Raw genomic sequence first — 19,909 nt, 5'->3', positions numbered from 1 at the left:
TTGGAGGAGGGCAACTGTGTGTGTGTGTGTGTGTGTGTGTGTGTGTGTGTGTGTGTGTGTGTGTGTGTGCTGTGCTGCAGCAGTGCAGTCAGATTTACGAGCGCTGCAGTGCCGTCCAGCCTCCTCCACCTCTGACTCACGCTGCTCTCCGTCTGACTGCCTCGTCTCCGGAGCTTTTATTAGCATCTGATGCTAACGCTAACACTCAGCAGCCACAGCACACATGAACTGTTCTGGTTTATTTACAGAGCAGATTTCTGTGAGGAGGGACAGTACGATGTAAAGAAGACCGTTCTGTAGCATCAGTTTGAGAACAGGAAACAAATGGAAACCAGCACCAGTGGAACCAGCACACGGTCTCAGCACCGGACCGGTCCCAGTGGAACCAGCACACGGTCTCAGCACCGGACCGGTCCCAGTGGAACCAGCACACGGTCTCAGCACCGGACCGGTCCCAGTGGAACCAGCACACGGTCTCAGCACCGGACCGGTCCCAGTGGAACCAGCACTCGGTCTCAGCACCGGACCGGTCCCAGTGGAACCAGCACACGGTCTCAGCACCGGACCGGTCCCAGTGGAACCAGCACACGGTCTCAGCACCGGAGTTGTATGTTGAAATCTTCATGTGAAGATGAAGTAATTCTGCGTTTGTCTTAATCTGAGAGTCTCTGCTGACGTCGACTGCAGAGAACGAGCTTCTCGTTTGTTAAACTGTCTGCAGGATTCAAACTGAAACTTTATTTGTACAAACGGCAGAAATGAATGTGACGTATAAAACACAACGTTCTCCTGAACAAGCTGCAGTGTTTCTACTGCGACTCCACAGAGTGAATAAAATGCACCAAAATAATATTCAAAATAGACGATGGAACCAATTACTTTATAAAACGTGACATACGTTTATGTACCTTTAATTAATCGTTCCCATTTATTTAGTTCCCTGTTTACTTTTTCATTTTTTCATTCATTCATTTTAAATGTGTTGTGTTCATGTTCTACTTCCTGTTTGTAGAAATAACAGATGTAGAAATGTTTTATGTTTTTTAAATAGAATATTAAAATTAAATAGGAATTAATACAGGAACAAAAATATTGTCAATATAATTTATAAATGATTAATTGAGTCATGAATTTATTTTAGATGTTTTAAATTCATATTATGGAGCAGAAATGTGAAGTCTGGGGAAAATAAATATGTGATTATCATTAAATTATTGTTAATTAAAACATTTAAAATGAATCAATAAAATGGAAAATTAAAATTAATAATAGAAGTTATTAAATACAGCTGCAAATTAAAAGATAATTATCATCTCAATGATTTATAAATGTATTTATTGAGTCATTTATTAATTTATGGATCTTTGGTTCTTTCAGCTTTAGTCCTCCATGTTTGTATGAACTGCAGTATTTATACTTTTACCTCAGTAAAGTATCCGAGTACTTCTCCGTCCATCAGCACATCACTTCTGTCTCGGAGAGGCTTTTATTTTGAAACATTTGTCCACCATCCTTTATATTGTAGACTCACAGCAGCTGCAGTCTGCGATCTGATTGGTGGAGCGCCTTCGTTAATCAATTAACATGAACGAGGCCGATAACGATCGATGACGATCTGAGTCTTCAGTCTCAGTTTCTAATAATTAGGAGCAGAAATATTAAATGTTTTGTTTCCATGGAGACAGAACTGAAGGTAAGAGCTCTCCAAATGATTGACAGCGAGGAGGAGGAGTCTTTCTGAATGGCTGTGGTTTGGCAGCAGAACTACACCTGTACCGCTCCACTCTCACTACAACTCCCAGCATGCATTATTCAGGCAGCAACACTGGGATGCATCTTGTATGACGGTGTGTTGGCAGCGCTGACCCAGAACTGAGCAGGAGAAGAAGAGAGGAAGCGACATGTTTTCACCGGAGGGGAGAAGAAGAGTCGCAGCGTCGACTCACTTTAACAGGAAGTGAAGTTTGAACCCAACACTGATCCGTCCTGCGGTCAGAGCGCGCTGAGGACGCCGTCGTCCAGAACTCACCAGAACCCTCAAATCTCAATCTGTTTTCATCTGAGCGCTCGTTATCTTCAGGATTATAATCATCAATAATCAGCAGCTAACACATCTGCTTTATTATTTATAATCATAGTCAAACATTAATGACTTCCTGCATGTTTCAAAATAAAAGTCCTCCAGATGAGAACAGGAAGGTTTTTTATTTTCACATTATTTTCATGTTTGTGACTTAAATGCCTGAACAGGACGAATAAAGAACATTTTAATGAGATTATAACATCGTGAGTTGTTTGTTCTTCACATTAACTCATAAAGAAACAGAAGAAATAAGAAATAATGACATAAATCAGACGGATGTGACTCACATGTCCTCAGGAGTTAACCTCCTCCTCTCCTCTCAGCTTAACTGGACTGCATGCAGTTTAAACACTTCAACCAGAGGAAGAGGAGACACGGCAGCATGCAACAGAGACACAGCAGAGACCGACAGAGAGGAGGAGAGGAGGAGAGGAGGAGGAGAGGAGGAGGAGAGGAGGAGGAGAGGAGGAGGAATAAAGACCACAAAGAAATAGGAGGAAGAAAATCAAAGAAGGAGAGGATGGACAACAACAGAAAAGATAAAATCATTGATCGTGCAACAACAGAACAGAAAACATCAACATGCAGACGAGAAATGAAACCTGACAACATGCAGGACAAACAGGAAGCTGTGGAAAGATTTCAAAATAAAAGACAGATGACATGTATGTGACGCGATACGAGCTGATGATCTCTCTCTCTCCATTTCTTCTGTTTCCACTCGTTAACCAGCATCTTTATCTGTATCTATGATTTCTAACCAGACTCATGTTTGTTCACACAATCAGCATCGATCAGTCTGAAGTGTGAGGAACAGCAGGAGGTGATCTGCAGGTGAGACCAGGTGTTGAACCCTGACAGCTCCGTCTCCTCCTGGATCTGATGAAAAACCCATTTTGAGGCCAATTCTTTACAGCGCTGCGCTGCTGACAGCACAGACTTGGCTTTGGGCTGCAGCGCTGACATTGACTCATTCCTGCTGAGTCACAGTGCGACGGGGTCACGGTGAACGCACCGCAGATCGCTCCCCAAACAGCACAGATTCTGGATTTTATCCCGACGTGTCAGGAGGAGGCGACTGATGGACGCTTGCCAACGGGCTCATCAGACACTCAGACAGCGAGCTGCAGCGTCATCAGTGAGCTGCAGCAGCTTCATCAGCGAGCTGCAGCTTCATCACTGAGCTGCAGCGTCATCAGTGAGCTGCTGCAGCGTCATCAGTGAGCTGCTGCAGCTTCATGAGGGAGCTGCTGCAGCTTCATCACTGAGCTGCAGCTTCATCACTGAGCTGCAGCAGCTTCATCAGTGAGCTGCAGCAGCTTCATCAGTGAGCTGCAGCAGTTTCATCAGGGAGCTGCAGCAGCTTCATCAGTGAGCTGCTGCAGCTTCATCAGTGAGCTGCTGCAGCTTCATGAGGGAGCTGCTGCAGCTTCATCACTGAGCTGCAGCTTCATCACTGAGCTGCAGCAGCTTCATCAGTGAGCTGCAGCAGCTTCATCAGTGAGCTGCAGCTTCATCAGCGAGCTGCTGCAGCTTCATCAGTGAGCTGCTGCAGCTTCATCAGGGAGCTGCAGCAGCTTCATCAGTGAGCTGCTGCAGCTTCATGAGGGAGCTGCTGCAGCTTCATCACTGAGCTGCAGCTTCATCACTGAGCTGCAGCAGCTTCATCAGTGAGCTGCAGCAGCTTCATCAGTGAGCTGCAGCTTCATCAGCGAGCTGCTGCAGCTTCATCAGTGAGCTGCTGCAGCTTCATCAGGGAGCTGCTGCAGCTTCATCAGTGAGCTGCAGCAGTTTCATCAGTGAGCTGCTGCAGCTTCATCAGGGAGCTGCAGCTTCATCACTGAGCTGCAGCTTCATCAGGGAGCTGCAGCAGCTTCATCAGGGAGCTGCAGCTTCATCACTGAGCTGCAGCTTCATCAGCGAGCTGCAGCAGTTTCATCACTGAGCTGCTGCAGCGTCATCAGGGAGCTGCAGCTTCATCACTGAGCTGCAGTTTCATCACTGAGCTGCAGCGTCATCAGTGAGCTGCAGCAGCTTCATCAGTGAGCTGCTGCAGCGTCATCAGGGAGCTGCAGCAGCTTCATCAGTGAGCTGCTGCAGCTTCATCAGTGAGCTGCTGCAGCTTCATGAGGGAGCTGCTGCAGCTTCATCACTGAGCTGCAGCTTCATCACTGAGCTGCAGCAGCTTCATCAGTGAGCTGCAGCAGCTTCATCAGTGAGCTGCAGCAGCTTCATCAGTGAGCTGCTGCAGCTTCATCAGGGAGCTGCAGCAGCTTCATCAGTGAGCTGCTGCAGCTTCATCAGGGAGCTGCAGCTTCATCACTGAGCTGCAGCTTCATCAGCGAGCTGCAGCAGCTTCATCAGGGAGCTGCTGCAGCTTCATCAGTGAGCTGCTGCAGCTTCATGAGGGAGCTGCTGCAGCTTCATCACTGAGCTGCAGCTTCATCACTGAGCTGCAGCAGCTTCATCAGTGAGCTGCAGCAGCTTCATCAGTGAGCTGCAGCAGCTTCATCAGTGAGCTGCTGCAGCTTCATCAGGGAGCTGCAGCAGCTTCATCAGTGAGCTGCTGCAGCTTCATCAGGGAGCTGCAGCTTCATCACTGAGCTGCAGCTTCATCAGCGAGCTGCAGCAGCTTCATCAGGGAGCTGCTGCAGCTTCATCAGTGAGCTGCAGCAGCTTCATCAGTGAGCTGCTGCAGCTTCATCAGGGAGCTGCAGCTTCATCACTGAGCTGCAGCTTCATCAGCGAGCTGCAGCAGCTTCATCAGGGAGCTGCTGCAGCTTCATCAGGGAGCTGCAGCTTCATCAGGGAGCTGCAGCTTCATCACTGAGCTGCAGCTTCATCAGCGAGCTGCAGCAGCTTCATCAGGGAGCTGCAGCTTCATCACTGAGCTGCAGTTTCATCACTGAGCTGCAGCGTCATCAGTGAGCTGCAGCAGCTTCATCAGTGAGCTGCTGCAGCGTCATCAGGGAGCTGCAGCAGCTTCATCAGTGAGCTGCTGCAGCTTCATCAGGGAGCTGCAGCTTCATCAGGGAGCTGCAGCTTCATCACTGAGCTGCAGTCTACAGTCTGAAAGTGTTCAAACAACACATGAACATCACAAAGCTGCAGCACTCAAAGTCTGTTCACGTCTACACATCCGTCTGCTGTAACATGAAGCTTACATGACGACTCGATTCTAAAACATTAAATTTTTATGTCTGCACATTAGTTTCTTGACTTAACAATGATTTTTAGAAGCTGTGCCACAAAAACTTGATGTGCCAGATAGTCACGACGATCTGGAAAGTCGCAACTATAAACAATCTCTCTGTTATCAGATCAATAGTAGGAGAGTAAAGCGGACTGTATGATCATCACCCTCTATAATATGGTACTTTGACCGTGTTTTGAGTCTGATGTTCGCAGCTCCAGTTTTAGTCGTAGATTTGTAGAAGAAGTAGAATTCAGATAAAAGATGGCGTCAGAGAGTTCTTCTTCTGCAGTCACTTCCTGGTTATGTGGCTCACTGAATATGTCAGTAGAGTTTCTCCCACGCTGGCTTTACATTGTGATGATGTCACAGATATTTAAATCACTTTAACAAATATAAAAGCTGCTGGATCAGAAACTGATGACATCATCAGGTCATTAATTATAAAGACGTGTGTCTTACTTTCGTCAGGGTTGGGTGCGGCCAGGATGGCACTGTGCTGCTTCTTGACCTGCTCCACATCCTCCGACAGCTTTTCTATACAGCCTCTGATCTCTTCAACCTGCACACACACACACACACACACACACACACACACACACACACACACACAGTGATGTCATCACAGGAAACAGTTTTGAGCAGAAACATCTGATTCATATGTGTTATTATGCCCGTGATGCTCAACATTCATGATCCAGTGAAAGTAAGGCGACTGTTTCCTGTCGTGAACGAGCCGACAGCCATGTGGTGCTCTGAGCTAAATGCTAACATTAGCATGCTAACAGGCTGATGTCCACCGCTCGTGTCCACTTCGTGTTATTCTCACGTGCGTCTCATCTCCATGACAACAGCATGTTGACAGCCGCTGTGTGATGGACACTGATTGGACGCTGAGGTTCACTATCAGTTTGTTTTTATTTGACATCAGAGGATGAGTGTGATGACATCATCCACAGGAGGCACGGTGAACGTTATCTCCTCGACCAGGAGAGAGAAACAGCCTCGGTGACGTCAGCAGAGACTCAGAGACTCTGCAGGTGCTAGCTCCTCATTGGGCCCTGCTCTTATTGTGTTAGCATGCTAGCATTAGCTCATTAGCACAACACAAAATACAGCTGACGTCATTAAGAGGTTTGATCCCCAAACTGAAATAAAAATGATCCAGTGAGGTGAAATATTGATCACATAGATCAATGATGTGATATGATGTGGTCCTGACATGAGACTGTTTATTTTGATGTATATATGAGTGTTAACATATAGAAGTGTCTGTTGTTACTCGTCTTCACCCAGCGAGTCGTTATATTTACATTACTGATGATTCATATCAGTAACTTGTCACCATGTTGTTTCCAGCTGTAACATTAATGAGCTGCTTATGAATATTTAAATATGTAGAGATATAATAACAGGACGTGATTCTACGACACGTTCTTTATTGTTCTCACGTCTGAATTCTGCTGCTGATAAAAGTCAAACACAGTTTATGACCTCAAGATCTGAAGCGTTAGTTGCAGCTGACAGGAACAACGAGCCGATCTGACTGATTCCAGAAGTAACATTAGTAAACTACTTTAAGTACCTCAAAAAGTGATTTATTGACAGTAATCTGAGTAGCTGTAATTAGTTACTTCCACGTTGTTTTCTGGTCGTCAGCTGAGTCGTTGTGTTTACGAGGTGACGACATGAAGCTTACAGAATATAAACTCAGCAGGTCGTCGATGTTCTGATCTTAACGACCTGGTTGTGAGTTTGATGCTGCTGCTGATTCATGACGAGCTCGTTAAGATCGATTCTCTGTGAACAGAGTTCAGGCCTCATCACCACCTCCATCCTCCTGAGACCACAGGAATCATCAGCTTCAACCTGAAACCTCGACGGTGCTGAAGCTCCGGCTGTTAAAGGCTTCAGAGAGTGAAGGAGGTCTGAAGGAGGTCTGAAGGAGGCGACATCAGGAGCATCATCATCGTCTGCACACAGTCAGATGTTCAGATGTCTGTCGCTGCGACAGATCAATTCAATCTGATCTCTGCTCAGATTACAGATAATCTCTACGTCTCGTCTCTAAGTGAAGTGAACAGCAGCTGATCTGAAGCCGTCACACATCAGGATGACTGGAAGGTTTTTACATGTGGTGCATCGTAAAGAAGCAGATCAATAAATATACAGGAATGAATTGAATGATTAAATTAAATTGATTTTTCTTTTGTAAATCTATTAAAGATTTGATCACACTGCAAATATCAGACTGTAACAGTGACTCTGACCTGTGAACTGATCAGATGATGTTCAGCGTCTTTTAAACATTTCATATATTCGTTTATGTCGGCTGTAGTTCAGAAAACACCTTCAATTTTCTCCAGACTTTAAACAGTAAAGTTGATTCTGCAGACTCAGATGTTCACCGGGCCTCCACCGAACAACAGAGTCTGACAGGAGTCACAATCTCATGAATCATTTTCATGCACATGAAACATTTTGTAGCGACCTGGAGAACCTGCGTGAAGATCTCCAGGACTCGCCGTGTCTCACCTGCTCGAAGAACTCATCCATGAAGTGGTCCCTGTCCACCTGCACCACCTCCTCATCGTCATCGCTGTCCTTAGCCTGCAGACACACAGGAAACATGGCATGACGTCATGTGACGTGTCAGACACACAGGAGACACGGCAGGACGTCACGTGACGTGTCAGACACACAGGAAACACGGCAGGACGTCATGTGACGTGTCAGACACACAGGAAACACGGCAGGACGTCATGTGACGTATCAGACACACAGGAAACACGGCAGGACGTCACGTGACGTATCAGACACACAGGAAACACGGCAGGACGTCATGTGACGTGTCAGACACACAGGAAACAAGGCAGGACGTCACGTGACGTGTCAGACACACAGGAAACACGGCAGGACGTCATGTGACGCATCAGACACACAGGAAACAAGGCAGGACGTCATGTGACGTATCAGACACACAGGAAACACGGCAGGACGTCACGTGACGTGTCAGACACACAGGAAACACGGCAGGACGTCATGTGACGTATCAGACACACAGGAAACACGGCAGGACGTCATGTGACGTATCAGACACACAGGAAACACGGCAGGACGTCACGTGACGTGTCAGACACACAGGAAACACGGCAGGACGTCATGTGACGTATCAGACACACAGGAAACACGGCAGGACGTCATGTGACGTATCAGACACACAGGAAACACGGCAGGACGTCACGTGACGTGTCAGACACACAGGAAACACGGCAGCAGCATCTTCACTCAACTTCATTCACATAAAACTCCTCGACTGTTTCAGCTTCACTAGAATCAGTTTCCTCCTGAAAGTCTCAGGCGTCTTCGATCAGTGTGAAAGATTTCTCCCACAAACAAACTCCAGAAAGCTTCAGTCGCTCTCAGAAACAGAAAAGTTTAAAATCCCATGAAAGAAAACGTGAGCTGCTTCATGAAGACAGACGGAGCTGAAACCATCAGCACAGCCTCAGACAGACGAGCTGAGTTCATGGAAGTCTATGAAAACTGACCAGGTGATGTTAATGTTCTGTCATGTCGAGCAATAAAGTTTCATTCAAATGAAGAAAAATACTTATGGACAAAACCAAAGCCAAATAAAAGACGAGACAGACAACAGAGACAGACAGGTGAGGTCAGCAGACAGACAGGTGAGGTCAGCAGACAGACAGGTGAGGTCAGCACACAGACAGGTGAGGTCAGCAGACAGATAGGCAGGTGAGGTCAGCAGACAGACAGGTGAGGTCAGCAGACAGACAGGTGAGGTCAGCAGACAGACAGACAGGTGAGGTCAGCAGACAGACAGACAGGTGAGGTCAGCACACAGACAGGTGAGGTCAGCACACAGACAGGTGAGGTCAGCAGACAGATAGGCAGGTGAGGTCAGCAGACAGACAGGTGAGGTCAGCAGACAGATAGGCAGGTGAGGTCAGCAGACAGGCAGGCAGGTGAGGTCAGCAGACAGACAGACAGGTGAGGTCAGCAGACAGACAGGTGAGGTCAGCAGACAGACAGACAGGTGAGGTCAGCAGACAGACAGGTGAGGTCAGCAGACAGACAGGTGAGGTCAGCAGACAGACAGGTGAGGTCAGCAGACAGATAGGCAGGTGAGGTCAGCAGACAGACAGGCAGGTGAGGTCAGCAGACAGACAGGTGAGGTCAGCAGACAGACAGACAGGTGAGGTCAGCAGACAGACAGGTGAGGTCAGCAGACAGATAGGCAGGTGAGGTCAGCAGACAGACAGGCAGGTGAGGTCAGCAGACAGACAGGTGAGGTCAGCAGACAGACAGACAGGTGAGGTCAGCAGACAGACAGACAGACAGGTGAGGTAAGCAGACAGACAGGTGAGGTCAGCAGACAGACAGACAGGTGAGGTCAGCAGACAGACAGGTGAGGTCAGCAGACAGACAGACAGGTGAGGTCAGCACACAGACAGGTGAGGTCAGCAGACAGACAGACAGGTGAGGTCAGCAGACAGACAGGTGAGGTCAGCAGACAGACAGACAGGTGAGGTCAGCACACAGACAGGTGAGGTCAGCAGACAGACAGACAGGTGAGGTCAGCAGACAGACAGGTGAGGTCAGCAGACAGACAGACAGGTGAGGTCAGCACACAGACAGGTGAGGTCAGCAGACAGACAGGTGAGGTCAGCAGACAGACAGACAGGTGAGGTCAGCACACAGACAGGTGAGGTCAGCAGACAGACAGGTGAGGTCAGCAGACAGACAGACAGGTGAGGTCAGCAGACAGACAGGTGAGGCGCTCGATGAAGGTAAACAGTTTCCAATTACAGTGATTGGATTTCTGTTGATGTTAATAGAGACAGGTTTGTGTGTGTGTTAGAGTGAGTGTGTGTGTGTGTGTGTGTGTGTATCGTCTTTAATGTTTCTAAAAAATCTGGGGCAGGTTTGTTGATGACATCGTGATGACATCATAGTTCATCAATAAACTTATGTCTGTAGTCTGTAGATATATTATAGAGACAGACAGGTGGAGACAGACGGGTGGAGACAGACGGGTGGAGACAGGCAGACAGACGGGTGGAGACAGGCGGGTGGAGACAGACAGGTGTGTGAACGTGAAGGCAGGCATGAGACAGGTGGACCTCAGGAGGAACAGTGGTTACTATGGCAACAACTAATGAAGATCCAATTAAACACATAAACGTGAGACAGATGGGACGGACGGATGCAGAAGGCGATATCCAGGCTAACATTAGCCTCCCATCTCCATCACACCCCATGTCAAACACAAGCTAGCATGCTAACAAGTTAACATTAGCCTCCCATCTCCATCACACCCCATGTCAAACACAAGCTAGCATGCTAACAAGTTAACATTAGCCTCTTATCTCCATTATTACTCATGTCAAACACAAGCTGGTCACGTCGGAGGTGGAGGAACGATGGCGTCAGATGTTTCAACATTAGCAGACGTGACTCCACTGGACGTGTCCGAGGAGACGTCAGATGTCTGACAGCTTGTTTGTGGTGACAGAAGCCGGAAAGTTTCCACATGTTGGTTGTTTATGGAAGACAACAGGAAGTCATTTTAAGCCGAAACACAACCTGATGTAGTCCTGACGGAGCTTAGCAGAGAAATATCATCTGTCTGCACCTCCAACACACCCAGAGATGCTCCAGACACCGGTGCTGGTTCTGGTACTGAGCTTACAGTGTCAGGTGCAGGGTGAGTGGACCTAACCACTTTTCTGCATATGGACGGGGGGCACCGACCTTTACAAAATAAAAACACTTATTTCTTAGCCTTTAATTAACACCAGTGTTTTCAGTACATATCATTACACAATTCTGAATCATTTGTTTGGATTGATTTAAGTTATCGAGGGGACAAATATCTGTGTAACCCGGACCGTGTGAGTCCGGACCGCCCTGTCAGCTGTGAGTCCACCTGGGAGTTACCTGCCTGCTAGCTAAACTAAGTGTTCTGTTCTGACCACAGACTAATCTAGAATAACTTCTGATAGTGAACAATAATAATAAACTCACACCAGTGTGGTTTACATGACGCAGGTGTGTCAGCCTGATGTTAGCGCTGATCTAGATCAGTGTCAGTTAGCTAACATGCTAAGAGAACAATAGCCTGTCTGTTGTTATGGATCAAAATGATTTAAAAACATGAAGTAAAACATGAAGTAAAACATGAAGCTGAAGAATCAGGTTCAACAGAACTGACCTCAGCAAAGTAACTTCTCTCCAGTAAAAGTACTCAACTACTTTCCTCACCAGTAAGAAGTATTCAGAAGTCATACTTGAGTAAAAGTAAAGAGACGTTGTTAAAATATGACTTTATCACCTGTATGAGTAGTAAAAGTCTTAAAATAAGTGATTTTAAAAGCAGAGAAAGTACGTCAATGATGATCAAACACATTTATTTACACATGTGGCTCTGATGCAGCAGTAATCTGTGAAGTAACTAGTTACTAAAGTTACCAACTAAATGTAGTGGAGTAAAAAGGAGCAGGAAATGGGCATTTAGCATGGCAGCTAGCTGGTTAGCCTAGCGTAGCCTGGGTCCCTGCAGCTCTGTTTCTCTGTGGTCAGACTGCAGCGATCGTGTCCCTCTGTGCCCTCTCCTCCCTCCCCCTCCCCCTCCTCCCCCCCCCCCCCCCCCCCCCCCCCCCTCCTCCCCCCTCCTCCCTCCCCCTCCTCCCTCCTCCTCACCCTGCGTCACACAGACTCTGCAGAGGAGAGTCTAACAGGAGAGACGAGGGAGCGAAGGACAAACACCAACAGACGAGCTCACTGATGCTGCAGCCTGCATTCAGTCAGACAGCTGAGTGACACCGTGTGGCCACAAGTATGTGGACGACTGAACGCTCCTGTACACTGTGGAAATAATCATCATTAGAATAATCATCGTTAGAATAATCATCGTTATAATAATCATCGTTATAATACAAATGCTTCACAGCTTTGGGCACACTCTCAGTTTCCTCTCGCTCCGGTTGTGTTTCAGTCTGACGGCCTCTAACGAACCTTCACTGTCATTATTGATTCATCTGAGTGATCATTTGTCTCAGTGTCAGGACCAGGACAAGTCCTCTGCTCCTCTACTACAGTTAACTATATATGTTATAGGTTGGTTCTTCTTCTTCTTCTTCTTCTTCTTCTTCTTCTTCTTCTTCTCCTCCTGATGCAGCAACTGAAATGAAATTGACGTTTTTTAAAACTACATCTTAAAAACATTCCCTGTGTCTGTGTGCAGACGCCACAGCGACGCCGAGTCATCGTTAGAAGGTTTCAGGACGCGTGTCTTCTCAGAGGGTAAATATCATCAGCTGATCGTCTCGTGTTGATGATGTAACTGGACCACTTTGGTCATTAGTGATGTCATCAGTCATCAATGACTTCTCAGTTTGTGACTTTGAAATAAGAGAACAGAAGTGATGTCACAGCCCGGAGCTCCCCGCTGCAGAAGGAGCCGCACCCACACCTGAGGCATCATGGGAACTGAAGTCCAGCTGCTGCAGTGAGGCTCTGATAACAGAGACCAGAACCAAACACGGTCTGGGTTCTAGAGAACTCACACTGTTGGACCTGGACAGTGATGTCACTGTGCTCCGACCAATCAGAAGTTGAGATCAGTTCAGTCACTGATCACATTATTCTGTCTTTCACGGCTTGTTCTCGTTGATAAAACCCGCTGAGTGAGGTCCATCAGAACCGTCTCCACACGTCTCACTGAACCAACATGTGCATCAGAACCCGGCTGATGATGAGGAGTTACACGTTCAGACAGCTGAAGTAAAAAACACGAGGAGTTTATAACGACTCCACTGATCTGAGACCTGATCAGAGTCCGTCAGGATGAAACTGTAACTCTGAAATAAATATGTTGTTATGATATTAATGTCTGTCTCAGACACCTGATTAGCTTAGCTTAGCATAAAGACTTAAAACAGATGGAAACAGCTAGCAGTCACAAACACACATTAACATGTTTTATATCATCTCATCAAACTGCCGGAAACAAAACCCATCCAAAGTCCAAAAGTGGATCCATTCAAATGTTTTCATTTCTCCAAACAAACATCCTGCAGCACCAACAGAACCAGACCAACAGAACTAACAGTCTAAAGCAGTGGTTCCCAACCTGGGGTCCGGGCCCCCCCTAGGGGGGCGCCAGAGTTCGCAGGGGGGGCGCACAACTTTGTCTGCTCTGAGGTTGTGAGGTTACCAAAATTATATTTGTGCACATTAAATGTATAAAATCCCAATACCACACCCAACTGGATAATCAAAAGTCTTTATAATCCAAATTGAACATATCTTTGGTCCACATTTAAATTCATTAAGCTTTTTATAACCAACACCCCTATGAGGTAGGCAGGTAGGCAGGTAGGCAGGTAAACTGTGTGTGTGTGTGTGTGTGTGTGTGATACACCTGATGACACAAAAAAGGAAGAAATGTATCTATATACATTGTAAAACAAGGAGAATAAGAGCAAAAACCTACAACTGTTGTTTATTTTTGCAAATAAAAGTTTGTAATTAATCACTTTATTCTTTCAGTGTATGCGGGTTGGGGTCGGGGGGCCTGGCTTGTCTTCGACACAGGCAAGGGGGGCTTCAAGGAAAAAAGGTTGGGAATCACTGGTCTAAAGAGCCCTACAGGGTCTTACTAAGAACTACAAAGGGTCTAACAGGGTCCAGCAGGGTTCAATGGATTCTATGAGACCCTGCAGTCAATCTCATCAAGGTCTAAGTGAGTCTAACAGGGTTCAACTGGATCCAACAAAGATCTGACAGGGTGTGAAGACTCTAACAGAGGGTCTGTCATGGTCCTTTTGGGTCCAACAAAGCTCTGACTGGATTTAGCTGGTTCTGAAGGAGCAGTCTCAGTAAGGTCTCACCGGCTTCATCAGGGTCCAGAACCCATCTAACCGGGCACCTCCAGGGTCCCACCAGGCCCACCTCAGACCATCACAGTGACCCTCTGATCCAGCCCGTGTTTCTGTGCGTCTGCCGCTGAGCATCATGGGAAACAGAGACAGGTGCTGAGAGCAGATAAGCTCCGTGACAAAGAGCCGCTCGTCCACCAATCAGCTGACGGGAACACGCGCCCACTATCTTTTTATCGCCGTGACAACGGTGACGTCTGTGGAGGTTAGAGCCCCCCTGGAGAGGAGCCGGGGCTGATGGGAAATATCTGAACAGAAACAGTTCACAGAACTGGTTATTGATCCACTCGTGACCTCTGACCTCATCATTAGTGTGAGTGAGTGTCGAGGATCCTGCAGGTCCATCTTCATCCCACAACGGGACCCGACCAGAACCAGCAGCTCATCTGAACCTGAGGAGCCCCGAGCTGCGACCTCTGACCTCATCACACTCAGTGTGTTCACATGACACTCAAGAAAACTGAATTACTGTGTCAGTCCGACTGATGGGATCTTTAAGATGCATGTTTACACCTTAGTCTGACTAAAATCAGACCGGATCAGATTTCTCGTAGTCGGATTAAAACGCCCAGATTATTGATTGATAGTCACATTACTCCTGCATGTATACGTTCCAGCGGATCAGATCGGATCGGATTTTGCGTTCAGTGCAGGCGCGAGATTTTTTTCCCCGGGGCCGTGAGCCGGAAGTAGACGGACGGCGATGTCTTTCCTCCGAAATCACCGCAAGAACGAGAGAAAGAGAGAAAGAGCTCCATTGTGCATCTAGTGTGTGTAATTATCATGTACACCATATATGAAGTGTACAAAGATGGAGCTTCTTCTCGCTCTTCGTACGCCATCTTTCTGGAATGCCGAGGCAGTTTGTTGTTGCTGGTGACGTAAAGAGGTCAGCCGGAGGTGTTTCTGTTAACACTAGTTGAAATGGGTACAGCGCCACCTATCGTACCGGGTATGACATGCTGACAGGACAATAATCTGATTTCCTCACTGGCATGTATACTCGGATAACTGCAGTTTCTGATTGAGCAGCAGAGTGGAACTATGACTGTAATCTGACTCAGCTGTGCATGTAAACACACTGAGTGATGATGATGATGATCTGCAGCTGGTCGTTTCTTCATCATCAGCCTCAGAACAAAACAACAAGTGGACCAGATGGATATGAAACCTTACGAGGTTTCCATTCGACAGAGAGTGTGTGCTGGTATGAAGACGCACACACACACACACACACACACACACACACACTCACACACACACACACTCACACACACACACACACACACACACACACACTCACACACACACACACACACACACAAACACTCACACACACACACACACACACACACACACACACACACTCACACACACACACACACACACACACACACACACACATACACACACACACACACAAACACTCACACACCACACACACACACACACACACACACCAGGTCTGAGAGGTCAAAGGTCAGGAGCTGATGGATCTCTGAAGGAAATGGAAGATTGATTAATAATTCATCAACATGGCTGCTGGAAGAACCCTGAACCAGGTCTACATCTGAACCAGGTCTCCATCTGAACCTGGTCTCCATCTGAACCAGGTCTCCATCCGAACCAGGTCTCCATCTGAACCAGGTCTCCATCTGAACCAGGTCTCCATCTGAACCTGGTCTACATCTGAACCAGGTCTCCATCTGAACCAGGTCTCCATCTGAACCTGGTCTCCATCCGAACCAGGTCTCCATCTGAACCTGGTCTCCATCTGAACCAGGTCTCCATCTGAACCTGGTCTCCATCTGAACCTGGTCTCCATCCGAACCTGGTCTACATCTGAACCTGGTCTCCATCTGAACCAGGTCTCCATCTGAACCTGGTCTCCATCTGAACCTGGTCTCCATCCGAACCTGGTCTACATCTGAACCTGGTCTACATCTGAACCAGGTCTCCATCTGAACCTGGTCTCCATCTGAACCTGGTCTACATCTGAACCAGGTCTCCATCTGAACCAGGTCTCCATCTGAACCAGGTCTACATCTGAACCAGGTCTCCATCTGAACCAGGTCTCCATCTGAACCAGGTCTACATCTGAACCTGGTCTCCATCTGAACCTGGTCTACATCTGAACCAGGTCTCCATCTGAAACTGGTCTACACCTGAACCTGGTCTACATCTGAACCAGGTCTCCATCTGAAACTGGTCTACACCTGAACCTGGTCTACATCTGAACCTGGTCTACATCTGAACCTGGTCTCCATCTGAACCAGGTCTCCATCTGAACCAGGTCTACATCTGAACCTGGTCTACATCTGAACCTGGTCTCCATCTGAACCTGGTCTACATCTGAACCTGGTCTCCATCTGAACCTGGTCTCCATCTGAACCTGGTCTACATCTGAACCAGGTCTGGTATTAAAGGCTCAGTCTGTGGTATCAAAACAAAATAAGACATGTAGTTTGATGACATCACTGAGCAGTGAGGGATCATGGGAGTGGTAAGGTTCTGGTTCTGGAACGTTGAACGAACCCTGACAGACCCGGGCTGAGGATGAGTCGGTGTTACACCTGTGATAGTGGATCAGAACCTCTCTGACGGTGCAGCGAGCGGACACGGAGCCGCTTCCTGTATGAATGTTTCATCTCTGCAGCAGCACTCAGATGTGCTTCTACAGTATTTTGTCCCTCGGGTGTTGCCGTAGATACAGTCAGGACGTCCCACGTGACCTTCTCTCTCCACAACCTTCAGACGGACTCCGACTGCAGCCGGACTTCCAGGAAATGTCAGAACCACTGAACAGCTGAGCGGGTCCCCAACAAAGCAAAGTAACTGAGTACATTTACTCAAAGCTTGTGAGTATTTTCAGTTTCTATTTTCTACTTTTACTAAACAGGGAAACAATGTGTTTCTCCTCCACCACAGTCAGCTGACGACTTCTACTCAGGAAGAGGAAGAGGGGGAGGAGGAGATGAAGAGGAGGAGGAGGAGAGGAGGAAGAGGAGGAGAGGAGGAGGAGGAGATGAAGAGGAGGAGGAGGAGGAGGGTAACTGTGAGGATGAAGGTCAGTGACTGACAGGAGGAGGTGTGTGTTTGTACCTGCTGTTAACACATCTGTAATAACCTGAGTCACACACACACACACACACACACACACACAGCTGCAGTGTATCCCACCGCGGCTCTGATCCAACAAACTGTGATGTGATTGGTTATACTGGTGAATGTGGGCGGGGCTACAGCTGGACTGTGAGCACATATTCAGACTGACGTTGAGAGTTCTTCTCCACACAGCAGATGGTAAATCACAGCACTCAATGTGCAGCAGTGCATGCTGGGTAACAGTACCAACGACGGCCCCGCCCTGTGATGCTGCAGGGCCACGAAAACAGAGAACAGAACCGGTCCAAATGTTCATGAACACACACTCGGTGACTGAAGCTAACGATGCTACGTGATTAGCCTCAGCCAGCGTTCGCAGCAGGAACACAGGACGGGTTCAGTCGGAGCGAACAGAACACAGACGGAACATTTATTTATATTTTCATGTGTTTTGCATTAAAAAAGAGTTGAGCTCAGCTGTTAGTCAGAGAGATAAAGTGGATCACAGAACCAGCTGAACAGATCTGACATGATCCGGAGAACCAGGAGAGAAAATATCCACTCTGTGTTTCAGACGGAACCAGACTCCTGCAGCCAATCAGAGTCCAGTATTTATTTATCTGAATCATTCTTATTTACCTGCAGTTATTCCAACATGTTTTACAGTGCAGCTCTCTCTCTCCCCTCCCCCATCCTGTAAGTACTGCTCGTTCGCTCTCCTCCTCCGTCTCTCTCCATCTCTATCACCACCCATCCCCCCTCCGTCCTCTCTCTCCCTCTCAGTCTTACTCGCTCGCTCGTCTTCATCTCGTCCTCTCCATTTCCTCCCCTCGCCTCTCTCTCTTTTTATCCTAATTCATCTCTGCCTCGCTCGACCACTCCCTCTGCTCTCTGTGCAGAGCTGCAGGGCTTCATGTTCACTCGCTCACGTTAATCACATTAATTTGCTCATAAACACGTACACACACGTACACACACGTACACACGCGTGTTCCACATTCACACATTCAATCTACAAAGCTTTATTAGCTCAACATTCAGAGACAGGAGCATCGCTCACACAACCATCGACAACATAATGTTACAAATCTGTGTAACATTTAATGCTTTGATCAAACAGTCGTCTCCGTGTTGGATTATTAGAATTAATCTGTTTTATTCTGTAACTGATAATATTTCTTCATCCTGTTTGACCTCATGACCTTGTTTCCATCATTGATATTTCTTATGCAAATGAAATTTCCAACCATACTGTATTATGCTAATGCTACCTTTATGCTAACATTATTTCACAGTGCTGATATCCTGTCAGCTGATGGTAACAGGAGCATTAAACTCATTATACTTCTTTATTTCCTCATTCACACAAACTGTGTGCAGATAAAAGAGCTGAGCTGGAAAAAAAAACACACTATAACAATATATTCAAAATTATAAACTATAAAAAAAAAATCTATTTCCTTGCGGGAGTCATCCCAAAAGGATCAATAAAGAGAAGTCTAAGTCTATAAAACTAAATAAACATCTAAAAACTGATTTAAACTCTCATTGGCTACATGATGCATCAATCTGGAGTGTGATTGGCTCAGGAGAGAGGAGTGAGAAGACAAAGTGGGTCACTGGTCTACACCGTCAGTCATTGGCTGTTGTAGGCTCTGGGGCGGGCGTAGAGGCGTGTCATCGACTATTAGTTATTATTATTATTGTTAATAACGGTGCGATGTGTCAGAGCTGTCCACCAATCACAGTCCTCCTCCAAACAGGTGGGCAGCATATCACCAGAACAACTGCTAACTGTAGCAGCCATCAGCTGATTAGCTCAGTTAGCTGTGTAGCTACAGCTGGAGGAGTATTAGAGCCAGGCTAACTGGTTAGCATGCTAACTTTAGTGGATATCTCTGCAACACAGAACAAAGACATTAAAATGCTGATAATTTAATTATCTTTTAAATGTTTCAACTCCTTTACAGTGAGGTGTGTGAGGACAGTAACTGAGTAAATGTACTTAATTACTTTCCATCTTCCAATAAAAGCTACAGTCACTAGAACATGTTGTTCTGTGTCTCCTGACACTCAAGATTTATTTACAAAATTATTTAAGTTATAATAAAATGTAAGAAGAAACACGGCTCAGACAGAAGGAATAGAAAACTATTATTATTACTATCATTATTATCATTATTATTATTACTATTATTATTATCATCATCATCATCATCATCATAATAATAATAATAATAATATCATTATCATTATTATAGGTGTAAAATAAATGATTCACTTCAGACCAAATGGAGGAAAATAACGTGAAAAAAGGATTTTGTAGTTTTTCAGTGTTTCAGTTTGATGGACTGCAGGTTAAATCTCACACCTCCATCCAAATGTCAGTAGAAGAGGTTAATGCTCCATCATCCATCATCTTTTCCTTCCTCGTGTGCTTTTTGTTTCCTTTTCCTCATTTCAAAGTGTTTCCCTTCTTTTCTCTCGTCATGCAGACTGAAATCAGTTAAATCAGGTCGTTGACCTCAGGTGTCAGAGTGTGTGTGTGTGTGTGTGTGTGTGTGT

At 46.6% G+C, this 19,909-nt stretch overlaps 1 protein-coding gene across 1 annotated transcript in view; it reads right to left on the bottom strand.

The window, feature by feature from the left end:
* The window catches only part of stx1b (syntaxin 1B), a 52,307-nt gene that overhangs the window by 15,865 nt on the left and 16,533 nt on the right, over positions 1 to 19,909 (bottom strand). Inside the window, exons 2-3 of the mRNA XM_030408466.1 lie at positions 7,812 to 7,886; positions 5,739 to 5,838 (exon numbers count right to left, since the gene is read on the bottom strand). Of these exons, the coding sequence (XP_030264326.1) occupies positions 5,739 to 5,838; positions 7,812 to 7,886 (175 nt within the window). The remainder of the gene's footprint in view (positions 1 to 5,738; positions 5,839 to 7,811; positions 7,887 to 19,909) is intronic.

The sequence above is a fragment of the Sparus aurata genome, chromosome 23 (genome assembly GCF_900880675.1).
Source record: "Sparus aurata chromosome 23, fSpaAur1.1, whole genome shotgun sequence".
NCBI classification, from domain to species: Eukaryota; Metazoa; Chordata; class Actinopteri; order Spariformes; family Sparidae; genus Sparus; species Sparus aurata.
The sequence above is the reverse complement of the archived record's forward strand: the minus strand, read 5'-3'. Positions and strand labels throughout refer to the sequence as shown.